The sequence below is a fragment of the Octopus bimaculoides genome, chromosome 5, assembly GCF_046866305.1.
Source record: "Octopus bimaculoides isolate indiv1 chromosome 5, ASM4686630v1, whole genome shotgun sequence".
NCBI classification, from domain to species: Eukaryota; Metazoa; Mollusca; class Cephalopoda; order Octopoda; family Octopodidae; genus Octopus; species Octopus bimaculoides.
Window position 1 is genome coordinate 46743894 of NC_142932.1, and position 25000 is coordinate 46768893.

The window sequence follows — 25000 nt, forward strand, 5'->3', positions numbered from 1 at the left end:
TATGCAGCAAAAAAGGATGATCAAATATTCAGATTCTCTTGTATTAGCAGCTGGTTCCACAAGACAATAAAATATTTGTTTCTGCTATTTCTAGTTTGATTTTTTTTTATCTCCAATTTTTACCTTTTTTCTTTTTTTCAGGAAGTATAGACTGTCTTATAAACTTTCAGAGCCTCAAGATGAATGTCAACTAAATGAAGTGAAGCTTAAATTATTCCAGTGAGTTGGAAGAGGATTAATTTCTATTTGGATGCAATTACATTGGGGACAAATATGAAACTTCATTAGCTAGCTGGGTCTACTTGTGTTCAACATAGTGTTATGATACGTTGGGGCAAAAACGGTTCTTCCCTGTGCGTGAAATCCACAGTAGTAGGAGTGATAACTTTCAGAAGAACATCCTTCTCACCCAGTAAATGTTGGATGAGATTGAAAGCTTCCTAATTGATGAGCATTCCAGACAGGCTGGTCATGTAGTGTATACAAAAGAAAACAAAAATAGAACACATAAGCAATTCAAGTGAATTGAAACACTGAATAGTTTGTCTTAAATGTGAGTCTCTACCTTGCTTTAGAGAGTAACTGAGGAGAACATTGAAGAATATAGGCATAAATGCCAAGTCAATACAAGGAGTTGAGACTCCCACTTAACAAGGTCTTCTCAGGATTTTAGAATGAAGAGATTCTGAACACTGACAGAAGTTTAGTAGTGCAACAATATCAGGACCCCAGATATGTACATATCATATGATTTCCCTAACTTCTAAGATATATAAACATGCGTACCACCACCTCTCCCACTATAACTGCCACAGCCAACACCATCACTACTGCCAGCAACAGTACCATCATCATCATCATACATCCAATTTTTCATGCAAACATGCTTAGATGAGTTTTCTCTGGCACAGCATTTCATCATTTGTTGTAGTCCTTTGGTCATCTCCTTTCTAAGGGTCAGTCTTTTGAAACCAGCTTTTACCATTACTTCAACCATATTTCTTGGCTTCCTTCTTCTACATGTTCCTTCCAACTAGATCACTTAGCATTTTACACAATATCACCCACCATACATATCATATCTGTGCAAATGCAGTGTCTACCGCCACCCCCACCACAACTCTTGAATATTATATCTGGTTCCCTTCATACTCAGTTAATCTCTCAGCCAATTTTATTGTGTATTTTATGCACACTAATATTACACTACTAGAAGATCATGCTCACTTCATTTCCTTCCAACCTTCATACCTCAACACAGGCACCATACTGTTTCTCCTTGGATCAAAGAGAGAATCATTTTGTAACCAGGACAGTTAATAGCTCCCTTAACTTTTTCTCTTCATTCTGTCAGTAGTTACTATGCTTTTAAACACCATCTGCCATAGCTAATTGCATCACCTTGGTTTTGGAAGCTATCAAATACTTCTAAAAAGACCTCAAAGTATTTGAAAAAAAATTTATTCCTAGCTTTTATGCCAACCACTCTTGTACATCTGCTGCCTACAAAGTCCTTCTTTTCTATATGCCCATTTGTTATTCCACAGCATTATTGTACACCTATAGTTTAAATCAGGTGCCTTGTATGGCATAACTTCATTTATGCATACTAAGGATGGCCACTTCCCAGAAGGCATTAGATTCTTGTCTTTTTTTATTTTAAAACATTCATCTTTACCAGATTTACTTTATGACATTTTGATTCTAGAGGCTTGAAACTATTCTCTAATTGTTCAACAGATTCAGTTATGAGAATTAAGTCTCATCTTCTGAAGTTCCCATAGTTCAGAAGATTTAAACTTTTCTTTTATGACCTGGAGAACTATAATAAACAAGATAGAAGCTGAAAACTGATCTCAGTTGGGCACTGAGTAGCAAACTGAATTCTTCAATTGTTGCAAACTCTCACTTTACTTACATCATCTATGTACAGGGCTTGTACAACTTTCACAAACCATTCAACTATACCTAGTTTCCTCAGCAACCAGACTATAGAGTGTGGTACTCAATAAAAAGTTTTCTCCAGTTCAACAAAGGTTAGATATAGTGGCTTTCTCTTGCTGAGAAATTTGCTTGTAGTTGCCTCCAAGGAAAAAAGTCATCAGTGGTTGCTTTCCCTAGTATAAACAGGAAATGCATCTCAATTAATTTAATTTTATTCTTGATTAGTTGTCCTCTTTTTCTATTGCTTTTGTGATGTTGCTCGGTTGTGTTTTCTTGTTGGCTGTGAGTAAAATGATAAACAACACTCATAAACAATTAACAGAAGCTTTATTTACTGCTAATAGTGTTTTCTGTGTTGGTCTTTGGATGAAGAATAAAAACAACAATTTGAACACACTGGTAGAGACAAACTCTGGGTTCTATGACAAAATAGATGGTACATATCAACCTGTGACAAGGTCATCACAACTGGGGAAATATCGTGTTAAAATTCATGACAGCAATTTTGTACCTTCAAATTGTATGGCTGATGAATGGGAAAAATGAAAAGGAAGATGTTAAAGTAACTGCCTCGGCCTTCTGAAGTTACCACCAAAAATCCACCTTTTATAAGATTCATTAGAAGATTCTAGAAAGTCAAATCACATGATGGTTTGGTGCTGATTGGTCAGTTAATCAGCCAATTACATGAAGCGATAGTAATCTCAGTATAACATCCAGCAATTTGGTTTCAAATCTGCTACAATAATTTGGTCCCTCAGTAGTTGCTTTTTCTAGTCTAGAGAAACTCTGTTAAATTTTTGGCAGCTGATTACACTATGTAGCAAATTTTGTCCTTGGGGAAATAACACTTAGTGACCAAAAACAAAAAAAAATTAATTATGTTACACAGTGTGCAGGCCTGGCTGTGTAGTAAAATAGCTTGCTTCCCAACCACGTGATTCTGGGTTCAGTCTCACTGTGTGGCACATTGGGCAAGTGTCTTCTACTACACCTTTGGGCTGACCAAAGACTTGTTAGTCAATTTGGTAGATGGAAACTAAAAGAAACCTGTTGTGTGTATGTGTGTGTGTGTCTGTGCCTGAGTCTGTGTTTGTACTCCAAGACTGCTTCACGACCAGTGTCTGTGTGCTTACATCTCTGTAACTTAGCAGTTTTTGCACTAGAGACCAACAGAATAACTATCAAGCTTAAAAAATAAACCCTGGTGTCAATTTGTTCAACTAAAACCTCTCATGGTAGTGCCCCAGCATGACCCCAATCAAATGACTAAAACAAGTAAAAGGATTAAAAGATTAAGTGTTATTAAACTGGCACACCAGCCACTTAGGAATGGCCTCCTTCCTTCCTATCTGACTGATTATGCAAGTGCCTAAGCATGTGTCCTACCTCACTGGATATTTTCAATATCTCAATGACTGTCCCACATGGTCTGGCAACTCGCATTGTCTTCATACCCTTAATGGTCTTTTTGACCATATAGCTGTCAATTCCAATACCTGGTTCTGCTGTTGTTTATTTATTAAATAAGTAATTTGCTATTATAAAATATTCAGTAAATATCAATATTATCAGATAACAACAATATATTCATTATAAAATATTTTGTAAATATCAATAAAACTCAACTTCTAGTAGTTATAACAAATTTAATAATGGTTTGCTAAGCTGATCAATAGCAAAAGAATCCATATCAGATTTTCGTTAATTTCTGTAATGTACTAGTGCAAATATCCAATTTATTTATATTCTTACAAAGGTGTGTGTGTGTACATATAGACATATACATATCTGTATACATACATATATATATATATATATATATATATATATATATATATATATATATATATATATATATATATATATATATGCATATATACATATATATGCATATACGCATATATATATCTGTATGTATATATATGAATATACACATATAGGTGTATATATATGCATATACAGATATATGCATATATATACACATGCATATAAATACATACATATAAACATACACACATGTGTGTGTGTGTGTGTGTGTGTGTGTATCAGTATGTGTTAGGGAGGTAACATACATACACACATTTGTATATGACTTTTTATCTGTTTTATGTATTTTCATTTTAATGACTGAATGTAAAGAAAAAAATCTGAAGAAGTTGTTGCCAACCAGTTTTGCTTCAGTCAGAATCACTACTACTATTACTTCTATTGCTGATGGAATGCCTTTCCAGATTAATTGTTCATGGATTCATAGTCTTCAGTAAATGCTCACCTGGTGAGTGTGTGTTTGACTAATAAGCTAGACAGAATGGTTATGATAGTATATTCAAACGTACTTGTTAGCTCTGAACAGCAATATACAACTCTATTTCAAAATATATATTAGCGACAGAAGCAGTATTAATACTAAAAGGTAATATTTGTCCTCACTTAAAGAAGGATGTTCTGTTAGAACAAACTTTACTGCATAGATATCATGAGGGAAATTCACATAAAAGCCAATATGAGAGTTTCTCTCATGATATCTACCACAGTAAAGTTTGTTCTTAAATGACATCCATGCTTAAGTGGGAATAAATATTAGAAATCTATTTCACTCTGGAGTACGACACATATCTGAAATGGTATTTTTATGTTCTTGATCATATATAAAAGGAAAAAACACCAAGCAAATATACTTTAACCATCGCTACTTGTCTTTTGTCAGACTTATGTTCTCCTAACTCTATTTTTTTATAACAATCAGAATGGTCTTCACTCATGTGAAAGTATGACATGAAATCTTGCGAAGTTCTCAGGTGTTGATATAAATATTTTAACTCACTGCACAACAATTTATGTGATTACTTGTAACATACTAGTATATACATGATATATTGATATTTATTATACTGGTCACCACCATGCCAGGAATGGCACCAACCTTTTCAGCTACCTGTTACAACATGCAGGAATACAATGTACTTATTTTAAAATCTTATGTTTACACCACACAGTATGGTTATGTACATGGTCTATAATACCAAATAACAAAAAAAAAAAGTCTCACCTGTTTCCACAAAAGGCATCGTTGTCTTCTCTAAAGCAACTTTTGGCAGAATCCACTTTTGATTATCTTCATCCCAATGAGCTTCATTTTTGATCTTATCCAAATTAAAATAATTGGAATCTCTACGTAAGCAGGGTTGTATTTGGTCAAGAATTGCTTGGAAAAGCTGAACTTGCTTTTCTTGTTTCTGAATTGTCTGGATATATTCAATTCGTTCAACTTCAAATTCTGACTGAATATCAGAAAATTCACTTTCTAACTGAACGACCTAATAAATAAATAGACACAGACAACAACACAAATAAATATAAGTGTATTTATTTTACGAATATAATGAGGAAACAATAGAATAGATTGAAACAACAGGAAAAATTTAAGCTGCAAAATGTTCTACCTGTTTTCTGTTCAAACTAGCTAGATTCCAGCCACTTATACCTCCCTACAATTTTATTCTAAAAAGAAAAATACACATCACTGCAGTTTTAAGCCACAAGATAACATGATTAATTTGAAGCAATGTGAATGAATAAGTTTCATACTTGACAGTAATCATCATCATCATCCTTTAACATCTACTTTCCACACTGGCATGGGTTGGATGCTTTGACCTGAGAGCTGTACCAGGTTCCAATCTAATTTGGCTTGATTTTTACAGCTCGATGGGCTTCTTAAAGCGAACTCCTCTCAGAGTGTACTGAGTGCTTTTCATACAACACATTTACATGGCACCAGCACATGAGCTGTTTATGTAGCACTGGCATGAGTGCTCTTCACATAGCACTTGTTCCACATTATATATTATACAGGGTCCGGCAAAATGATCTGACACATTTTTGTAACTTTAATTTATTTGCCTTTTATTAAACCTACAAATGTGTCAGATCATTTTGCCAGACCCTGTATATATATATACATATATATATATATATAGATAGATAGATATAGACACACACACACACACACACACACACACACACATGCACACACACACACACACACATGCATGTATGCATGCACACACACACACATATACATACATATAAACATACAGGGGTTGGACAAAATAATGGAAACACCTTAAAATTTCAAACAAATTTATTTTAATATGGGATAGGACTGCCTTTGGTAGTAATTGCAGCTTGAAATCTATGAGGTATGGACTCATACAAAGTTTGAATTCCAAAGGAATTTTTGTCCATTCTTCACCTAAAACAGTCTTCAGTTCTTGTAGTGAATGTGATGGAGGATATCAATTCCTTACTTGTTCTTCTAAAATGCACCATAAATGTTTAATAATATTGAGATCTGGGGACTGTGGTGGCTAGATAAGATGTTCAACTTCACTAGAATGTTCCTCGTGCCATTCAACTTTAGCTGTGTGAATTGGTGCATTATCATCCTGAAAGATTGCTTTTCCTATTGAAACAGTTCCACAACCATAGGATGAATTTGATCAGATAAAATGCTTAAATAGTCTTGACTATTAATTCTGTCATGAAGAGAAACCATTGGGCTGGCAGATTTCCAAGATATAGCCCCCAGATCAGTACAGATTCTCCTCCATGTTTAACAGCTGGAAGAAGGCAGTCTGGGTCGGATGCTTCCTTTGGCTGTCTCCACACGTATACTCGGTATAAGGTAAAGGATGACTCGTCCGAGAAAATAACATCCTTCTACTGTTCTTGGGACCAATTCTGTAGGTTTTTACTCCACTCTAAACGCTTTGCAACGTTTGTTTTTGAAAGTAGTGGTTTCCTGATTGCAGCCCTCTCGTGAAATCCGGCTTTGTGCAGCTCCCATCCAACAGTTTTTGTGGAAACTGGATTCTCAAGGTGATCATTAAGTTCTGCAGTAATTTTGGGAGCTGTACTTTTGTGATCCTTTCTAACAATTTGTGTAAGAGTCCGACAGTCCCTCTCTGAAAGTTTTGATCTTCTTCCGGAGTTTTGTTTCGACTAGGAGGTTTTTCCCCTCTTTCTCAAAGACTGTCATTACTTTCGAGACAGTACTTCTTGATACACCAAACATTTCAGCTGTTTTCATCACGCTAGCACCTGCCATACGAGCACCAATAATTTGATCTCTTTGAAAGTCCGAGAGATCTGTCATTTTAATGAATTTTAATTACTTTTTTCTGATGATATCTAAAAAGAAACAGCAATTTTAGCAAAACATATTAAGCATGTGTATTGGTCAACTGAAGGCTATGGTAGAAGACACTTGCCCAAGGAGCCAAACACTGCGATTGAAACCAAAAGCCACATGATTACAAAGAAAACTTTTTAATCAAACAGCCATGCCAAAAGCCACTTGTGACAGAAATTCAGTCAAAATCTTGGATTTGCATAACCATTCAATCTACGTTAGTTGGTATTTAATACAGCTTCCTAATGTAATGAATGTATTTCCATAAACTCATTCTTTCTTTTTATGTTAATATTAAGGAATGTTACCTCTAATAATATACAGTTAGGTTAACATTACTGCAGCTTAGTTTTAATCATGCATATATCTAAAACATTTTATTATTAAATTAGATTTAATGTCAGTAATGAGAATCATGTTTTTATTTAAGATATTTATAATTTTATGAAGTGGGTCTCAAGAAAATATCTTGATTCTAGATTTTTACAATACATTAACCCAATTTCAGCTTGATTACAAGATATTTATTTACAGAGGTTTTACATTTTTATTTGGATTATACAAATTGAAGTAGAAAATTTATCATGAAATCTACACAGGTTTTATATCTAAAATATTACTATGCAGTAATTTTATATCACACAATATTTTTGTGTTTTCATTTTCCATGAAAATTTGAAATAAGGGGAAAATAATTTCTTTTAATGCAAACTATGCAAATTATTGCATTAAGTTTACAGAGATAAAGCGATTTTTAGCAATTTCAATGAGAACAGGCAAAAACCTCCAAGAAAAGCTATTTTTGAACTAATAATAATTGTTTATTTGGGGTTTTGATGTATCAACTGAATTTCCATTCTTTGTTTCTTTTTGTATAAAGCATGGTTTAAAGATATTAAAACCATTTTCACCTTGTTAATAATTTAAATAATTATTATCTATTTTAAAAAAATATTTTGTTTTGAAGTCATATTAAACAAAACTGTTGAAATCCTGCAAGTTAAATTGAAAAGGTCATTTCATGAAAAAACAAAGAAACCTGGTAACAGACTAAGGATATAATTGCTTCAGTAGAGAACTAGCCGAGGTGTGGAAGGATGTAGGTTCCATTAACTGAGCCAAGGCATATAGTAGTGTCTGCCTGATCTTTAAGATAAATGGTGAGACAAAATCCCAAATAGATATAGTATAAATCCCCAATCCATAGGTTTGTGCCACAGTACATGAGCCAGTACAATACACAGTAGTAGTTATGCTACACTAAATTAATATTTACATTGCTACTGCTAAAGAATTGGTAATGGAGCATGTCAGAATGTTTTCATACAAATAGGTTCTAGAGATATGCCTATGAGACTTTGAATTACATGGAGACATATCAAGTTGTTTTAAATAATAATATACATAACTCCTACTAAATACATTGAGTACTCTTTCTTTTGTTTGATTCCTGGACCAGGCTTAGTGTTGTGTTCTTGAGCAAGACACTTTTTTTTATGTTGCTCCAGTTTGAATGTCTTTGTTAACAGTTTTGCTCAATCAAATCACATCTGGTGTTAAATAACAATGCTTGGAGATTTAATACATCTAATTGTTAAACGTTTAAAAATTAAATATTGTTGATTTTATCAGGAACAGTAGTTCTTCATCATCATCATCATCATCATCATCATTGCTATCACCACCCCCACCATCACCACTACCATCACCACCAAAATCACCAAAAAATTTGCCACCACCACTATAACTACTATCATCATTATCATCACCACTACCATCACTACTGCCACAACCACCATTATCATTACGAACATCATCATCATCATCATCATTATCATCATTTCAATATTTCCTTATATACCTACAAGTATTGGAAGAATCAGCGATATGGTAAATTACCACACAGCTCAACCCTCTGTCATCCTCTCTGTGGAAATCAGTATCATTTTCTGACCCCATCAACTTTTCACATGTTTACTTCTATCACAGATATCTTTCACTGTCAACACAGAAAATGTTCGCATTGCACCCAACAAACATTTCCATCACATGCATTGAGATTGAATTCAGGTTTATGTGGTCACAATGCAAACTTCTTAACTACTAGCTATTAATGGAAGTAATTTTTCTCTTGTTTACTTCAATGAAGGATGAGATACAGCAAATTATATTTATTTGGTCTATGCTACAAAATAGAAAGCTGAATCAACCTATACAAAGAAAAATATAAAGGGAGAGTGAGTAGTAAATCTAAACAATTTCATCAACAAAATGCTAGTAATTATACAGTATAGAATAATCTATTAAGATAATAATTTTCAGGACTATTAACTTCCACTTTAGAGAAAGATATTTGTAGTGGCGCGAAATTATGGCCGCCATTAAGGAAGTACAATCTATGCATGCGCAAGGGACTTGCCTTCCCGGAAGCCCCTCGAGTGTGCATGCATAGTAAAACCAGTACTTAAAGCTCTTCACGCACTTTCTAAGTCTTTGTTTTACATGATGTAATTGTTTTGCTCATCAATAAAGAACACATCTGGAACCTCAGCCCATCTGTGCTATTATTCATACTTCACCAAACGTAGAACCTTCCCTGTGTTGGATCTCGAGCCTACAGTGGACCATGAATATGTGTCAGTGTATACTTCTGTGTGACTTTATGTATATGTTGTGTATTTGATCAATACTTGTGTAACTGGAGGGACAAATCTGTATTTAGTAAGTACATGAATATCTGTACACATTGTTAGTGCACAAGTGCACTTTCCCTGACTCTACCTTGGTACCTTTGTTGTTTAATTACCTTCATTCTATCAGATAATAAAAATGTTATAATTGCATATGTATGCTGAGGTAGTGAGTTTGATTCCTGGACCAGGCTTAGTGTTGTGTTCTTGAGCAAGACACTTTTTTTTTATGTTGCTCCAGTTCATTCACCTGTAGAAATAAGCTGCAATGTCACTGGTGCCAAGCTGTACTAGTCTTTGCTTTTTCCTTGGATAACATTGGTGGCATGGAGTGAGTTAACCAGCAGCGGCTAAGCTGAATGACACAGGATTTGTAAAGCCAAGCATCACCAAAAATAAAACTTGTTTTATTATGTTGTTAATTGTTCTACTGTTTCCTTAATATATAATTTTGTTAAAAGGTGATAGAGAGAGACTAATGTCTCTATTGCAACTATCAACCTTTTACATATTCATAATATTTACATTTTTCCCCACATCATTTTGGTTTGTTTGATCTCTGCTGTCTTATTCTTGGATGTGTAGATAGTTTTAAACTCAATTCAGAGTAGGAACTTTTATTTCTAAACTACATGAGGTGAAAAATAAAAATACAGGTTAATGTACGTTCTACAACTTAACCTCAAGTCTGCTTTAGTCAAGCCTTAAACTAAATCATAACTAAAGCTCAAAATAGAACCTTAATTAAAACTTATGATTTCTATCACTATTCCATTGACATCAAGAATGCATCAGAGGAAAATAGAAGGGCAAAGTTGACCTCAATATGGTTTTAACTCAATATAAATTCCCAGCTAATATGAATTAACCTTTTATTTCATTCTGTACTGTTTTATTTTAATATTTTCAAAATTCTATATTCGTGCTATTTAAGTATAAATAAGATATTTCTAATGCAATAAACAATTAATTCTGGATAGTTTACTGGCCATTCAAGCTTGTAAAAATGTAAGGTTTCTCATAGAATCAAAGGAAATCAAAATTATATTTTCAAGAAGCTTATATAGAGAATGGTAAATTTTGAATCAAAAATTTGATCAAGAGTGAAAAAAGTAGCTTAAAATCCACCATCATCACCACCAGCAACAACAACTCTAAAAGAATCCTTGAAAATCTAAAATCTACAATTATTCTGAACCATATTTAAGAGTGCTTAATTATCAATTAATTCCAACAATACATACACATAAATATACACAAATAAAATGACGAGAAACAGTAAAAATAAATTTGAAATATTTTAAGGAATGGAATAAAATATACAACAGAAAATTGATGAACATCTAGCAACAGCTTTAAAGGAAAGATGATTTGTGTTAATATATAACTCTTCCTATATTATCTACTTCAATTAGTAATGAAATAATAAAAAAAAGAAAACAAATCTAAGCAAAGTCGTGTGATTTCCATAAAAATACAAACTTCCCATCTACTACAAAAGTAATGAAAACAAAGTAAATAAAAAAATCAATACAAAACAATGAAAATATAAACTAGAAACTATCTTCTTGTGTATTATTAATTCGCAATTATGAAAACATGAATATTAATAATATTTATTTTAAATAGCAGCAACTGGTTTCAATCATGCAGTTCAAACTTGGAATATCAACTCATGAGATAGAATAGCTGTAATTAAAAAGGTGCAAATTCTAAACTGTGCAAAAGGCTGTAGATGACACTTTCATTAACCTCATTATTTGATTACTCATATGTAAACTTTTAATATTATACAGATAACATTTTTAGCTTTTTTTCTTCTCTCTAGTTGGTATTCTGTTAACTGGGAGTCTCTGCATCTATTATTGAAGACAAAAAAGCTTGCCAAATAACATATATTATATTATGTATAACATTTGAAATAGGATTGAAATTAAAACATTCAAAACATATTCCAATATACTTTAATAATTTTTCTTCATTTTTTTTTTAAAAGAATTCTAATAAATAAAGACAAAACTTTGCATTAATATTCGCCAAAAGTTTATTATAAAAACATTCATAGGTTTGATTCCTTGGGCTATTTTGAAAATTAAACTTTAAATAAGTAACTGTAATGGTGTACATGTCATCATTTACATACATACATACATACTACTACAACTACTACTACTACTAATAATAATAATAATAATCCTTTCTGCTGTAAGCACAAGGCCTGAAATTTTGGGGGAGGGGGCTAGCCAATTACATTGACCCCAGCCCTCAAATGGTACTTATTTTATCAAACCTGAAAGGAAGAAAGCTAAAGTCAACCTCAGCGGAATTTGAACTCAGGACATAGCAATGGGTGAAATACTGATAAGAATTTCATCCAGTGTGCTAATGATTCTGCCAGCTCACCACCTTATTATTATTATTATTATTATTATTATTATTATTATTATTATTATTATTATTATTATTATTAATAATAATAATAATAATAATAATAATAATAATAATAATAATGATAATGATGATGATAATAATAATAATAATAATAATAATAATAATAATAATAATAATAATAATAGTAGTAGTAGTAGTAGTAGTAGTAGTAGTAGTAGTAATAATAATAATAATAATAATAATAATAATAATAATAATAATAATAATAATAAAAAAACAAATCTAATCCAATAACATCGATGGAATTAGGCAAAAGAACCGGTGGAAGATTTGAAGGAAGCGGTCTTTTAACGATGATAATTTTTGAAAAAATATTTTTTATTCTTAAAAAATGAAATTTCACTGCCATACAAAGCACAGGTCCTCCTATGCACGATGTCTCATTGAAACACGTGCGATCACACACGCAAAACCAACACCGGAAAGTTTACAAACTATATAAAAAAGAAATGGAACAAAATAGTAAGTATATATATTGAATAATTACGCATACACTAGAACGTGTACACAATGATATATACGTTTTGATACCCATAGAACTACACATGCATCTTAATGTTTACACAACTACGTGAAAATCACAGGACACACTCACGCATACGAAAACACATATCACAAACGAAGCAAAACCAAAACTTTTTTTTATTTATTTATTTTCATTTTGTGAACAAACACAGACAGAGTGAATCATTCATAAGTTTAAAATGCCACACACAAAAAAAAATACACTATGCCCGGAGATAAATCTATCAACAAAAAAAATAAAGATGAATACCGATCTGCTAGCCTTAAAAAACTACGCTACGAGCAATGTTTACATGCTGAGAACTCGGTGACGGTGTTGTCTCAAAAAAAACTGACCCTAAACAGACAAATCCATCCCCTAATGTCAACGCCAAAGCTCATCATGCCTCAATGATAACAAAGCAGATCACAAACCAGATTGGTCGTCGACCGAATCACAAAGGGCCACTTACTCGAAATAGATCCGCTAGCCTTAAGAAGCTACATCACGAGAGCTCGGAGACGGTGTTGTCTCAAAAAATTTACCCTAAACAGACAGATCCGTCCCCTAGCGTCAACGTCGAAGCTTGTTATGCCTCACTGTTAATAAAACAAAATACAAACCGGAATGGTCATAGACAGGGTTATAAAGGACCACTTACTCGGATAATGAACCAGATCCGAGTCGAGAAATCTGCTACTGGTTCAAATCTTCCCGACACACAGGAGATGGAAGTACCCCACAACCGGAATATTCCAACAGATGGCCATCCATGCTCGTCCTCAAATAACCAAAAGAAAAAGAATGAAAAATTGTCTAGGGAAGATAATAAAGAAGTTCTTACAGCCTTCTACCATGCCATATATTTCCCTACAGATAAATCTAATACTGTACAAACCTACTTAAACTGGAGACAGAAACACTTTGAAGTAAGACCCTACATAGACAGTAACAAACTTGCCAACGTCAGAAAAAACATTATGAAAAAAAATTTACTAACTGAAGTAGAGATTGACCAAATTAAACAAGCAGTAAGGGATAAAAAGAATGAAACTGCAGCTAAAGAAGATACTACAGAGAAAATAATTATAAACCAGCCCAAGGCTGATGAAAATACAGTAATGATTGAAAGAGTTAAGGTAACTGATAGGCAAAGTGAAACACTCTCTGAACCAACCATAAACACTAAGGCAGGTAAAAATCAAATAGATGAAGAAAGTCATACAGAAATCGACGCAACAGAACTACATGATCTAAAAAATCAAATCATGATTGAATGGCTGAAAATTACAGAAACTAGTATGAATGAACGCGACTCCCCAAAATTCGCAATTCTAACCAAAACCTGAAAATAATTGGTAAAATCCGCCTTGCACTTAAGGATATAATTTCAGCTAATGATGTTGATATTACAGATCTCAACCACCTGTACTATGCATCCGCAAGAATCTCAACGATTCTATGTGGTGAAAAGATTAGAAAAAGACAACATTCGCACAAAAAGCCTTCTTGGCAAGAACGCATTCAACACCAAATTAAGCTGCTTAGATCTGACATAGAATGTTTGAAAAACCTTAAATTTGACAAGAGTATCAAACCTACAAAGACCCAAAAACTAAAGAAAAAATATAATATGAAAACCATAGTTGACATTGATGTCACCATAGAAACCATCAAGCAAAAGGTATGTGCTAAAGCTGCCCGCATAGCAAGGTATGAAAAGCGTGTTAGATTCTTCCGAGATAATAACATGTTCAAAAATAACCTCAAAAATTTCTACAGGAAGATAGGGAAAACACCATTAACAATAAAGTCTGTCCCATCAAAAGAAGAAGTGCAAGAATTTTGGAATAAAATCTGGGCAGAAGATAAAACACACAATGAAAAGGCCCCTTGGATTGATAGAATATCTACAGACCTAGACTCCTTAGAGGAGCAAAAGTGGGAGGGGGTCAAGGTAGAAGATATAAGATCTGCTCTCAGGAGGTCAAGCAAATGGAAGTCTCCAGGAAAGGATAAAATTCCTAACTTCTGGTTGAATGCCTTCCCAGAAAGCCATGAACTGCTAACAAAACTTTACAACGATGTTTTGCAAAATCTTAGTTTGATGCCTTCTTGGCTAGTTAATGGTTTAACATTCCTGCTTCCAAAAAATGAGGAAACAAACGAACCAAAAAATTATCGCCCCATAACCTGCTTAACAACAATGTATAAGACGCTAACATCTGTCCTAACCGAGTACACCTATAGTTTTTTAATAGAAAGTAGCATATTCCCTAATGAGCAAAAGGGATGTAAACGTGGATCTTATGGTTGTAAAGATCAGCTACTCATCAATAAGATGATCTTAGAAGATTGTCACAAGCGACACAAAAACTTGTCAATAGCCTGGATAGACTATAAAAAGGCCTTTGATAGCCTACCACATAGCTGGATTAGGAAATGTATAAAATAGCTCCTACTCTGCGAAACTTTTTTTATCTGTAAGTATGAGATCATGGAGAACCACACTGATGTTGAACAATGACAATGAATCTCTAAATGCTGGAGATGTAAGAATTTCATGTGGCATTTTCCAGGGTGACTCACTATCACCACTCCTCTTCTGTCTAGCCCTAATACCGCTCTCAAAATTGCTCAATGATGCACAGTATGGTTATAAAATATTTGATAAAAATATAAATCATCTCATTTACATGGATGATTTAAAGCTCTTTGCAAAAAATGACCAACAGCTCAAAGGCCTACTAGCGATTGTTAAACAATTCAGTGATGACATCAGGATGCAATTTGGCCTTGATAAATGTGCAAAAGCTACCTTTATCAAAGGAAAAATGACAAATACATCTAATGTGAACCTTGACCAGCAAAATGTCATAAAAGAGTTAGAACAAGCGGAGAGCTACAAATACCTAGGGGTAATTGAAGGGGACAATATCAAGCACTCAGTGATGAGGGAAAGGATCAGAAGAGAATGTTATCGCAGGGTGAGAGCAATACTGAAGACAGAGCTGAACGCGAGAAACAGGATCGAAGCAATCAATGCTCTAGCCATACCAGTCGTGACTTACAGTTTCAATATCGTTAACTGGTCAATTACTGAAATATGTAATGTTGACAGAAAAATACGAAAACTGTTGACAATGCATAGAATGCACCACCCTAAGGCAGATATAGAACGTCTTTATCTGCCAAGAAAAGAGGGAGGCCGAGGACTTCTACAGCTGGCATTATCAATGAAGGTAGCCACAATTGGCTTAGACACCTATCTGAAAAACTCTGAGGACTGGATGCTAAAACTTGTCGTAAAACATGAAAGCAAGAAAGCATCTTACTCAGTAACAAAACAGGCAAAGGAATATCTAAGTGAATTCCAATTGCAACAAATTCAAGAATTAGACGAACTAGAAACACCTGCAGAAAAAGCTAAGCACTTGAAAACCCGTGCTAAAATTGCTGCCTTAGATATTATGACTGAAAAATGGCATGGAAAACCTCTCAATGGCAAATACCCAAAGAGAGCGAATAATGCAGATATTAACAAAGCCCTTACCCACCAATGGTTAATGGCCTCTGGCTTGAAATCAGAAACAGAGGGGTTTATCATAGCAGCCCAAGATCAATGCCTACCTACAAAGAACTACCAGGCCAACATATTAAAAAACGGCAGCTCTCTAGAATTCCCTTCCTGTACAAGATATCCTATGAATGTTCATGACAAACATTAATGCCATTAGTCTCACTGGTATCGTCCTGGGCCTTGTCCCTTCCTTAAGACTCAGCAAGTAAAAAAAAAAAGCACAATATGCATTGGAATATCTCCTTTGCATTATTGATGATGATAAATCAGTTATCCAAACAGTTGACAGTCAATGAAACCTGGAATATGGTAAGAAAAGTAAATAGACAATGAAATTCATGACAATGATGAAAATGATTATTGCTTTATCACATAAATAGGTCTGTTTGAACCTAATTAGAATTAGAGTCTTGTTACGTTATTAGTTAACTCAAATTGTTTTAGTAGGCCATTAGGAACCACGGAATAATAAGTGTTCCTCTAGTGAGTCAAGGTAACAATAATCCATCATCATCATCATCATCAATAGAATTCCCTGTTGGCTGGTAAGCAAAATATTAGTATTAAAACTAACATTTCATAACACTAGATCAATTATATCAAAAGCAGTAATAATGGCTTCAATAATGGCACAAGGTCACCAGATTTAGGTGGAAGGGGTAAATCAATTACATCAGTTCCTCTGTTCAGCTGCTACTTATTCTATTGACCCTGAAAAGTTGAAAGGTAAAGTCTACCTCAGCAACATTTGAACTCAGAAAGTAAAACCAGATGAAATGTCACTGTAAAGGAATTTGATAAATTAAGTGAATATAAGGACCTGGAAATTGAAATACAAAAGATTTGACATCTTAAAGTGAGAATTGTTCCTATTATTGTGGGTGCCTTAAGTATCTTAAGAAAAGGATGTCGGAAACATCTAGATAATATCCCAGGAGAACCATGTCTCAGAGAAATCTAAAAGATTGTGCTGACAAGTACTGCCTACATCCTTAGAAAAATCCTATCCATTTAAATGTCTTCATTGTATTACATGAAGATATTCCACTACCTCCCCTCCCAAAGCTTTCAACCATGTTGTAACATCTCTTATCCTTCACTTTCCCCAAGGCACTGGGTGTGTCTCAGCAAGTGGCTGTAATAAAGATGCAGATTAAAGTAAAAACAATATTAATAATAAGAACACTTTTGAATTTTGGTTCCAGACCAGCAATTTTGAGGGTGGGGATAAGACATTTACATCAACTCCAGCAGTATACTGGTACTTTATTTTATCAATACAAAGATGAAATAGAGGAAGTCCCTAGGTGTGAAGATGTTGTTTTGCTTCCTTCTTCAAACAACAAGCTCTTCAAACATTACCCAATGAAATTTTCACTGGAGTAGTTGTAAAAATGACCTATAGTTGCCTAAGGAAAGGCCTGCCCCACCCAATACCTGGAGATAAACATTGTAAAAGTAAAGATCTCCTTCAGTCATGAATGACCATGGGATTGTACCTAGAACATTACCCTCCAAGACACAAGTCCAAGCAAGGTTGTCTATGAAGACCAGCAGTCGCCCATGCATATCAGCTCCCTTTCTCTATGCCACTGATGTTATCCAAGGGAAAGACAAAAGCTGATACAGCTTGGCACCAGTGATGTCACAACTCATTTCTACAGCTGAGTTAACTCGAGCAACATGAAATAAAGTGTCTTGCTCAAGAACACAATACACAGCCCAGTCCAGGAATCTGACTCACTACCCCATGATTGTGAGCCTGACACTCTAACCACTGAGCTATGTGCCTCACAAAAAAGATCTTATTTCATAAACTTTTAAAATGTTATTATCATCATCAACATTTAATGTCCGTTTTCCATACTGGTATGAGTTGGACAACTTGACAGGAAATGGCAAGGCCAGGGATCCGGAATAAATGCCATGCATAATTATGCTACAAGACTATGCACTACTATACCAAAAATCAAAAGAAAATCAAAGCACACAACTAAATGAACAAGAGAATGAAGAAAATAAACAATACAGTGAATAATTAATAGAAGAAAATGTCTCAAACACTCAAATGACTAGTTTTGAAAATAACAATAGTAACAGCAACTCCAGTACTTACAACTTACATGAATTCAAATACTGTGCTCTGTTCATGCAGCAGCTGTGTTAAGCATCTCCTTAACACATACTGAACAAATACAATTTTTAGATCTACTACAGTTACAGAAAGTGCAGCAGAGAAAGTTTAGTAAAACTGAGCAGCATTTCTTTGCCACAGGAGCTAATTCAGGAAAGATCAAAGAGAAAGTTACATATTTCTGCTTACAAAAGAACAAAAGGGGACTAAATCTTCTCTCACATCAAATAGTACAACAGGCTCTTCAGAACGAACTGGAAGAAGTTCTCACATATGACAAAGATAAAATTTATGGTACTATCTGCTGTACCTTTAAAACTAAACCCACAACCAAAACACAGACTGAAATTGCCAGATATACTTTTGACTATACATTTGTGTTCCAGTAGATGGGTTAAAGAAATGCAAGTGTGACAATAAAAAAAATCAGAAATGATATTGATCCTGGATTGTCATGATTTTTGTATTGCAGTGGTCGAAGCAGGGTTAATGAAAAGTGATATATGATCAGCAGAGTCAAAATGGTTTTGCATATCCTAATGATGCCCAAAGATCACAAAGCCATGCCAGAACTGTGCATAGTAGAAGGCATCAAGACAAAAAGCATAAGATTAATGATACAGTTAGTTGTTGGAGTAAAACTCACCTCAGAGAGAATACATAGAACTGGAAAGTGTAAGCCAAAAAAAAAAAATGAAAAGAAAAGAAAACTGAAAATAATAAATTTCAACAGCAATAATTCAAAGAATATCAAGCTGCTGTTTCCAGAGCCCTACCAGCCAAAATTTGGTGCGAAGCTTCTAACAACACCAATCTATAGCACCACACCTCCATTGTTTGATGAGAAAGAAATAATAATTACTGATGAAAATTTACAAACAGTCAATGAAAATATGAAAGGAAAAATAAAGCATAAAACACCAAAAACATAAAGAACAACAATTTCTTTCAAATGACTATGAAATCCTTACTCAGAAAAATAATGAAGATGAACTAGAATTCACCATTCTTTGAAAACCTAGTTAATAGGCAAAATCATGAATCTGTTATTTCTAGCAGGTTGAGTAGCCATATAGGTACCCATTTGTGTTTTGCAACAAAAACCTTTGTAAACAAGGACTTACGAATATTTTCTTAAATTTTGGTTCACAATTTTTATAATCATGAATATTTTATGAATATTCACTGGGTAGTAAAGGAACCACAGAAGACTTTATCTTCTGGTAGCATATCTAGAGCAAATGTGCTTGAAGGATTTCCCAGTAACCAGGGAATATAGTGTTAGTTTATGATAATTGTACAATACACTCTAATGCAACTCCTTATCAAAGATACATTGCTACATATTTGCCATTTAACTGCAGGCCTTTGATCCAATCAATCAATCAATCAAGTTATTGAAGTCAATGAATAATATTAAACACAAGATTAGAATGATCTCAATAGGATCACAAAATGCAAAACAGATATTACTATAATGATATTTCAAAAGCATTTTAATATTGAGCATGTAACCTAGATTGTGGCAACAGGCCCAGAATAACATCAATAATACTGAAACATAGGTTGGTACTAATTTTAGACAACATTATTGTTCTATGAGGATGATACCTGGCACCACTGGATTTAGGCCATTAAGAATTTTGAATTTTAGTAGGGAAATAAATATGAGCCAGCAACTGAATCTCTATGTCATTGTGTGATCTGCAAGAGATAGCAACCAAATTTACCTTAAATCATACCCTGCTGTGCTAAAAATGAGGATACCTAATACTTGAAAAGAAAAAATTGGATGGCCAGTACTAGAAAATTTTTAGGGAAAGGTTTGGACAAAGTAACAACATAATAGCATCTGCACTTTGGAATTCACTAGGCTCATGCCACATCCACTCAGTTATTCCTATCCTACTTGCCTCTTCTCTCATTACTCTTGTTGTGTCTAAGCCCAGACTCTACCTTAATCACTATACAATCTCCTTCTTTCCTTGAATGTCAGCTCTCTAGAATTCCCTTCCTGTACAAGATATCCTATGAATGTTCATGACAAACATTAATGCCATTAGTCTCACTGGTATCATCCTGGGCCTTGTCCCTTCCTTAAGACTCAGCAAGTAAAAAAAAAAAGCACAATATGCATTGGAATATCTCCTTTGCATTATTGATGATGATAAATCAGTTATCCAAACAGTTGACAGTCAATGAAACCTGGAATATGGTAAGAAAAGTAAATAGACAATGAAATTCATGACAATGATGAAAATGATTATTGCTTTATCACATAAATAGGTCTGTTTGAACCTAATTAGAATTAGAGTCTTGTTACGTTATTAGTTAACTCAAATTGTTTTAGTAGGCCATTAGGAACCACGGAATAATAAGTGTTCCTCTAGTGAGTCAAGGTAACAATAATCCATCATCATCATCATCATCATTAGAATTCCCTGTTGGCTGGTAAGCAAAATATTAGTATTAAAACTAACATTTCATAACACTAGATCAATTATATCAAAAGCAGTAATAATGGCTTCAATAATGGCACAAGGTCACCAGATTTAGGTGGAAGGGGTAAATCAATTACATCAGTTCCTCTGTTCAGCTGCTACTTATTCTATTGACCCTGAAAAGTTGAAAGGTAAAGTCTACCTCAGCAACATTTGAACTCAGAAAGTAAAACCAGATGAAATGTCACTAAGCTTGTGTGACTCAACCAGCTCAACACCTAAAGAACAGCAGTAGTAATATCATTTGATATATTTAGACCTTCCATTGTAAACATTGTAAACATAGAAACTATAAATTATAATTATGTATTGTACTTGGTCCTTAGAAATATGATATTCACTCTCAAGAATATCAAAGACACTTAGTACACACCCACAAACAAGAATAATATGCTGGGCAAAAATCAGAGCAAAGATTGATTTCCAACTTTGGCACAAGTCTGCATCAATTTCATAAAGAAGCAGTTAGAAATACAATTGGTTTAATTGTTCTCCAGTAAATTATAGGTACTTATTTTTACCAACTTTTGAAAGATGAAAGGTTAAAGCTGTACACCAGCATGGTTTGAACTCAGAACATCTTTAGTTTTGAACTCGTATATTGTTTCTGCCACTTTAAAACCATAATGTGCAAATTGAAAGAGGCTCAGTCAAAGAGCATGTTGGATACAAGGATTACTATTCAATTTAAAAATACACCCAAGAACACATGTATAGTTTTAAAATCAAAATTTGTTTAACCCATATAGAAAAATTCATTTATAATGGAAAAAATCCAGCTTTTAAGATATTTTTAAGAGACTTTTACAAAGATATCCTTTTTACAGTCAAGTGATATTCCAATATTTTTTCCACCCTTGCTATGATTTCTTTCAAAATTATGTTTGAAACTCATTTTTCTTTTTATCAGTTTGAAAATATAACATTATCAAATTTAATTCCTTCAAAGAAATCTTTTCAAATGTTGAAAGCATTGGTCTGTGAACTACCTAATTTTTTTTTGTTTGTGTTTTTTTTTTATATCATTTATATGTTTATTTCTAAAAGTGTAGTCCATTTGAGTTTGTAACTCCAAAATTATTCTATATAATCATAGATATACAAAAATGTAATATAACAAAAAACTGTGAAGAATTCAGAGATTGTTGTCATTACAAAAAAAAATTACTGAATGTGTTTGAGAAAAACACATAGATAAATCTAAAAACAAAACAAAGAAATCTAAGTTTACTGTCATGGAAACAAAGACATTAATTATTTGATAAATTTTAGTGAATAAAAAGTGGATATAAACAACTAAAATAGATGTGTTGAAACTATTTTAGGATTAAAATTTACAGAAAACATTAATCACAATCAGGTTTTTGAAAAATGACAATCACTTATAGTTGAGGTTTAAAATTGTCCAATACTAATAATTCTTGTAGTAATATGTGCCCTGATAAATCAAACTTGAATGAGGATGGGATATCTTGTTTTCTTTTTTTTACTTCTTTGTTTTCTTTTTAAATATAAATACAACATGCCTAAGTTGTATTTTTTTTTCTATTGACCCTCATTTCAACTAGGCCCTAGTTGACATTTTAATGGATTTTTCTAAAGAATTCTTTTAAAATGCAAATGGTCTGCTAGCAGCATTACTGTTCACTGAACTGCCACTGTTTGACGTCATAATTTTAACTGTTTCCATCTTAGTCTGCCATGTAAATGACAGCTCATGAATCTGTGACCTGCCAGCTATTCCACTAATCACAGACCTACCCACTGCACAGTATGAGAATGGTACAAACCTAGAAGAGAGGAAAGGGAGAAATATACAGGACAGAACCAGTTGTTGGAAGTGAAATAGTCCAAGGCTTAGTATTATAGGGATGAGGCACTGCAGAAAAATACAGAAGTATAGGTTGGAGTGAAGAGGGGAGGAATCAGATAACATGGTTTCAGTGGATTATGTAAAAATATGCAAATAAATGGACGACAAAATTCAACAGTATGAAAATGAGCTTATTATAATAATTATCAGCATTTTAATAATCAGCCTAGTTGGTAATTAATAAAAATCCTCATGAAGACATGGAATCCATGCCAACCGAGAATAGTAGTAGTAATATAGAGGCAGAGAATGTTGCAGTTTTAAGAAAATGTTGAAGTAATAACTGCATTGAATTGAGAAAAAAAAAAAGCACCCTAAAGAAAATATATATAAGTTTAATAATAAGGAAAAAGATGAAGTTATTAAAATTTAATAGATGGACCAAACACTTTTTGCAGATTCTAATATCCATAGAATAATAGAGGCTGCAAATAGTACTTGAAATGAAATTTTTAATTTCAATAGAGAAAAATAAGATAAGTGGGAGAGGGATGTGGGAATAAACTTGATAAACCAGATAGGAATGTAAATAGTTTCAACAAATTACAACTATTATGAATGTGATACAAACAGGAGCGAGAAAAAGTAAATGAGGATTATATCTTGTTATTAAAATTTTAGAATCTAATCAATGCATTGAAAACGCGCCTTAAAATACTACTTGAATTTTCAGTTTTAGAATCAAAATTATCATGATAAATATGTATTGAAGAAAAAGAAACTAATCTTATAATGATTAAAAGAAAAAGCTATCTGGAAAATATTCTCTTAAAAAACACTGCTATAGATTTCAAGCTTTTTTTTAAAGTTACTACTAGAAAACAGAAAACTTGAGATTTTAAAGAAAATTACTTAGCTATGTAGATATTTTTTCCAAAATAAATTGAATTCTTATTTTGTTCTTTTATCTGTCTATTTATATAAATAGACAAAATTTGAGTTTTGAATATACTTTCAGACCTTCATGCACAAATAACCACTTTTTTTACCTTATGTTTTAATCTATTCCCTGTCCAGCATTTTATGAATACTGATTATAATGCAACCACAAGCAATATGGCTCACCAAACTACTATATTCAGTAAAATACCCAAGCAAAACACTATCATTAGCATTCTTAATATCTTCACTAAACCAACTGACAACATTTTCATTCTTCTTAATATTTTCTTTATATCCATCACCACTGCTGAATAGAAATGAATAACACACAACTCAAAAAAAAAAGAAAGAAAAGAAAAGGGGAAAATACAAAATATAACATGAAAATTTCATATTTATCACAACAGAGTATTTAAGGTAATTTCCCAATAAGAAGAAATAATCTAGAAAGAATTAAATGAAAAAAAAATTGCTTAGAAATATTAGTAACTGAAAAGAATGAATATATATTAAAAACTGACATTTCTTCAATGTAGAAATCACAATATATATCAACTAAGAGATCTGGGTGTTTAACAGAATTGTTATCTAACAAACAGATAACCAGGTAATGTGAACAGCTTATTGATCCTATTGTGTTATGTAACATAATTCAAAATTAAATAAAAACAATATATGTGTCATATTTAGATATAGACATGTTCACATGTTAAGGGTTTGTGTGTGTATGTGTGTGTGTGTAAACAAATATATATGTTAAATAGATAGATTTATAATGCATACATCAATATATATATATTTATATACGATGAACCAACATACATATATGATTATACATGAATAAAAATAAAGATATATATACATACATGCATACATGCATATATTTAATACACACATACATGTGCAGCTAACTACACATATATACATAGTGTGAGAGACACACAGAGATTTATAGGTATAAACAAATAGATACACAGAGAGATAGATAGAGATATACACATATATATATGCATATATACAAACATACATACATACATATATATATATATATATATATATATATATATATATATATATATATATATATATATATATATATATATAGATATATATATATAGATATATATATATATATATATATATATATATATAGATATATATATATATATATATATATATAGATATATATATATATATATATATATATATATATATATATATATATATATATATGTATATATAT

The 25000-nt window shown here is 32.7% G+C and overlaps 1 protein-coding gene and 1 long non-coding RNA gene across 4 annotated transcripts in view; one reads left to right on the forward strand and one right to left on the reverse strand.

The window, feature by feature from the left end:
* LOC106870492 (osmotic avoidance abnormal protein 3) overlaps positions 1 to 25000 on the reverse strand; it is a 906658-nt gene that overhangs the window by 131220 nt on the left and 750438 nt on the right. For all 3 annotated transcript variants that reach the window (XM_089352196.1, XM_089352197.1, XM_089352198.1), the window contains one exon: positions 4997 to 5264. In XM_089352196.1, the coding sequence (XP_089208322.1) occupies positions 4997 to 5264 (268 nt within the window). The remainder of the gene's footprint in view (positions 1 to 4996; positions 5265 to 25000) is intronic.
* LOC106870493 (uncharacterized) overlaps positions 23989 to 25000 on the forward strand; it is a 43302-nt gene continuing 42290 nt past the window's right edge. The window contains exon 1 of the long non-coding RNA XR_001409531.3: positions 23989 to 24364. This is a non-coding gene — a long non-coding RNA (uncharacterized LOC106870493). The remainder of the gene's footprint in view (positions 24365 to 25000) is intronic.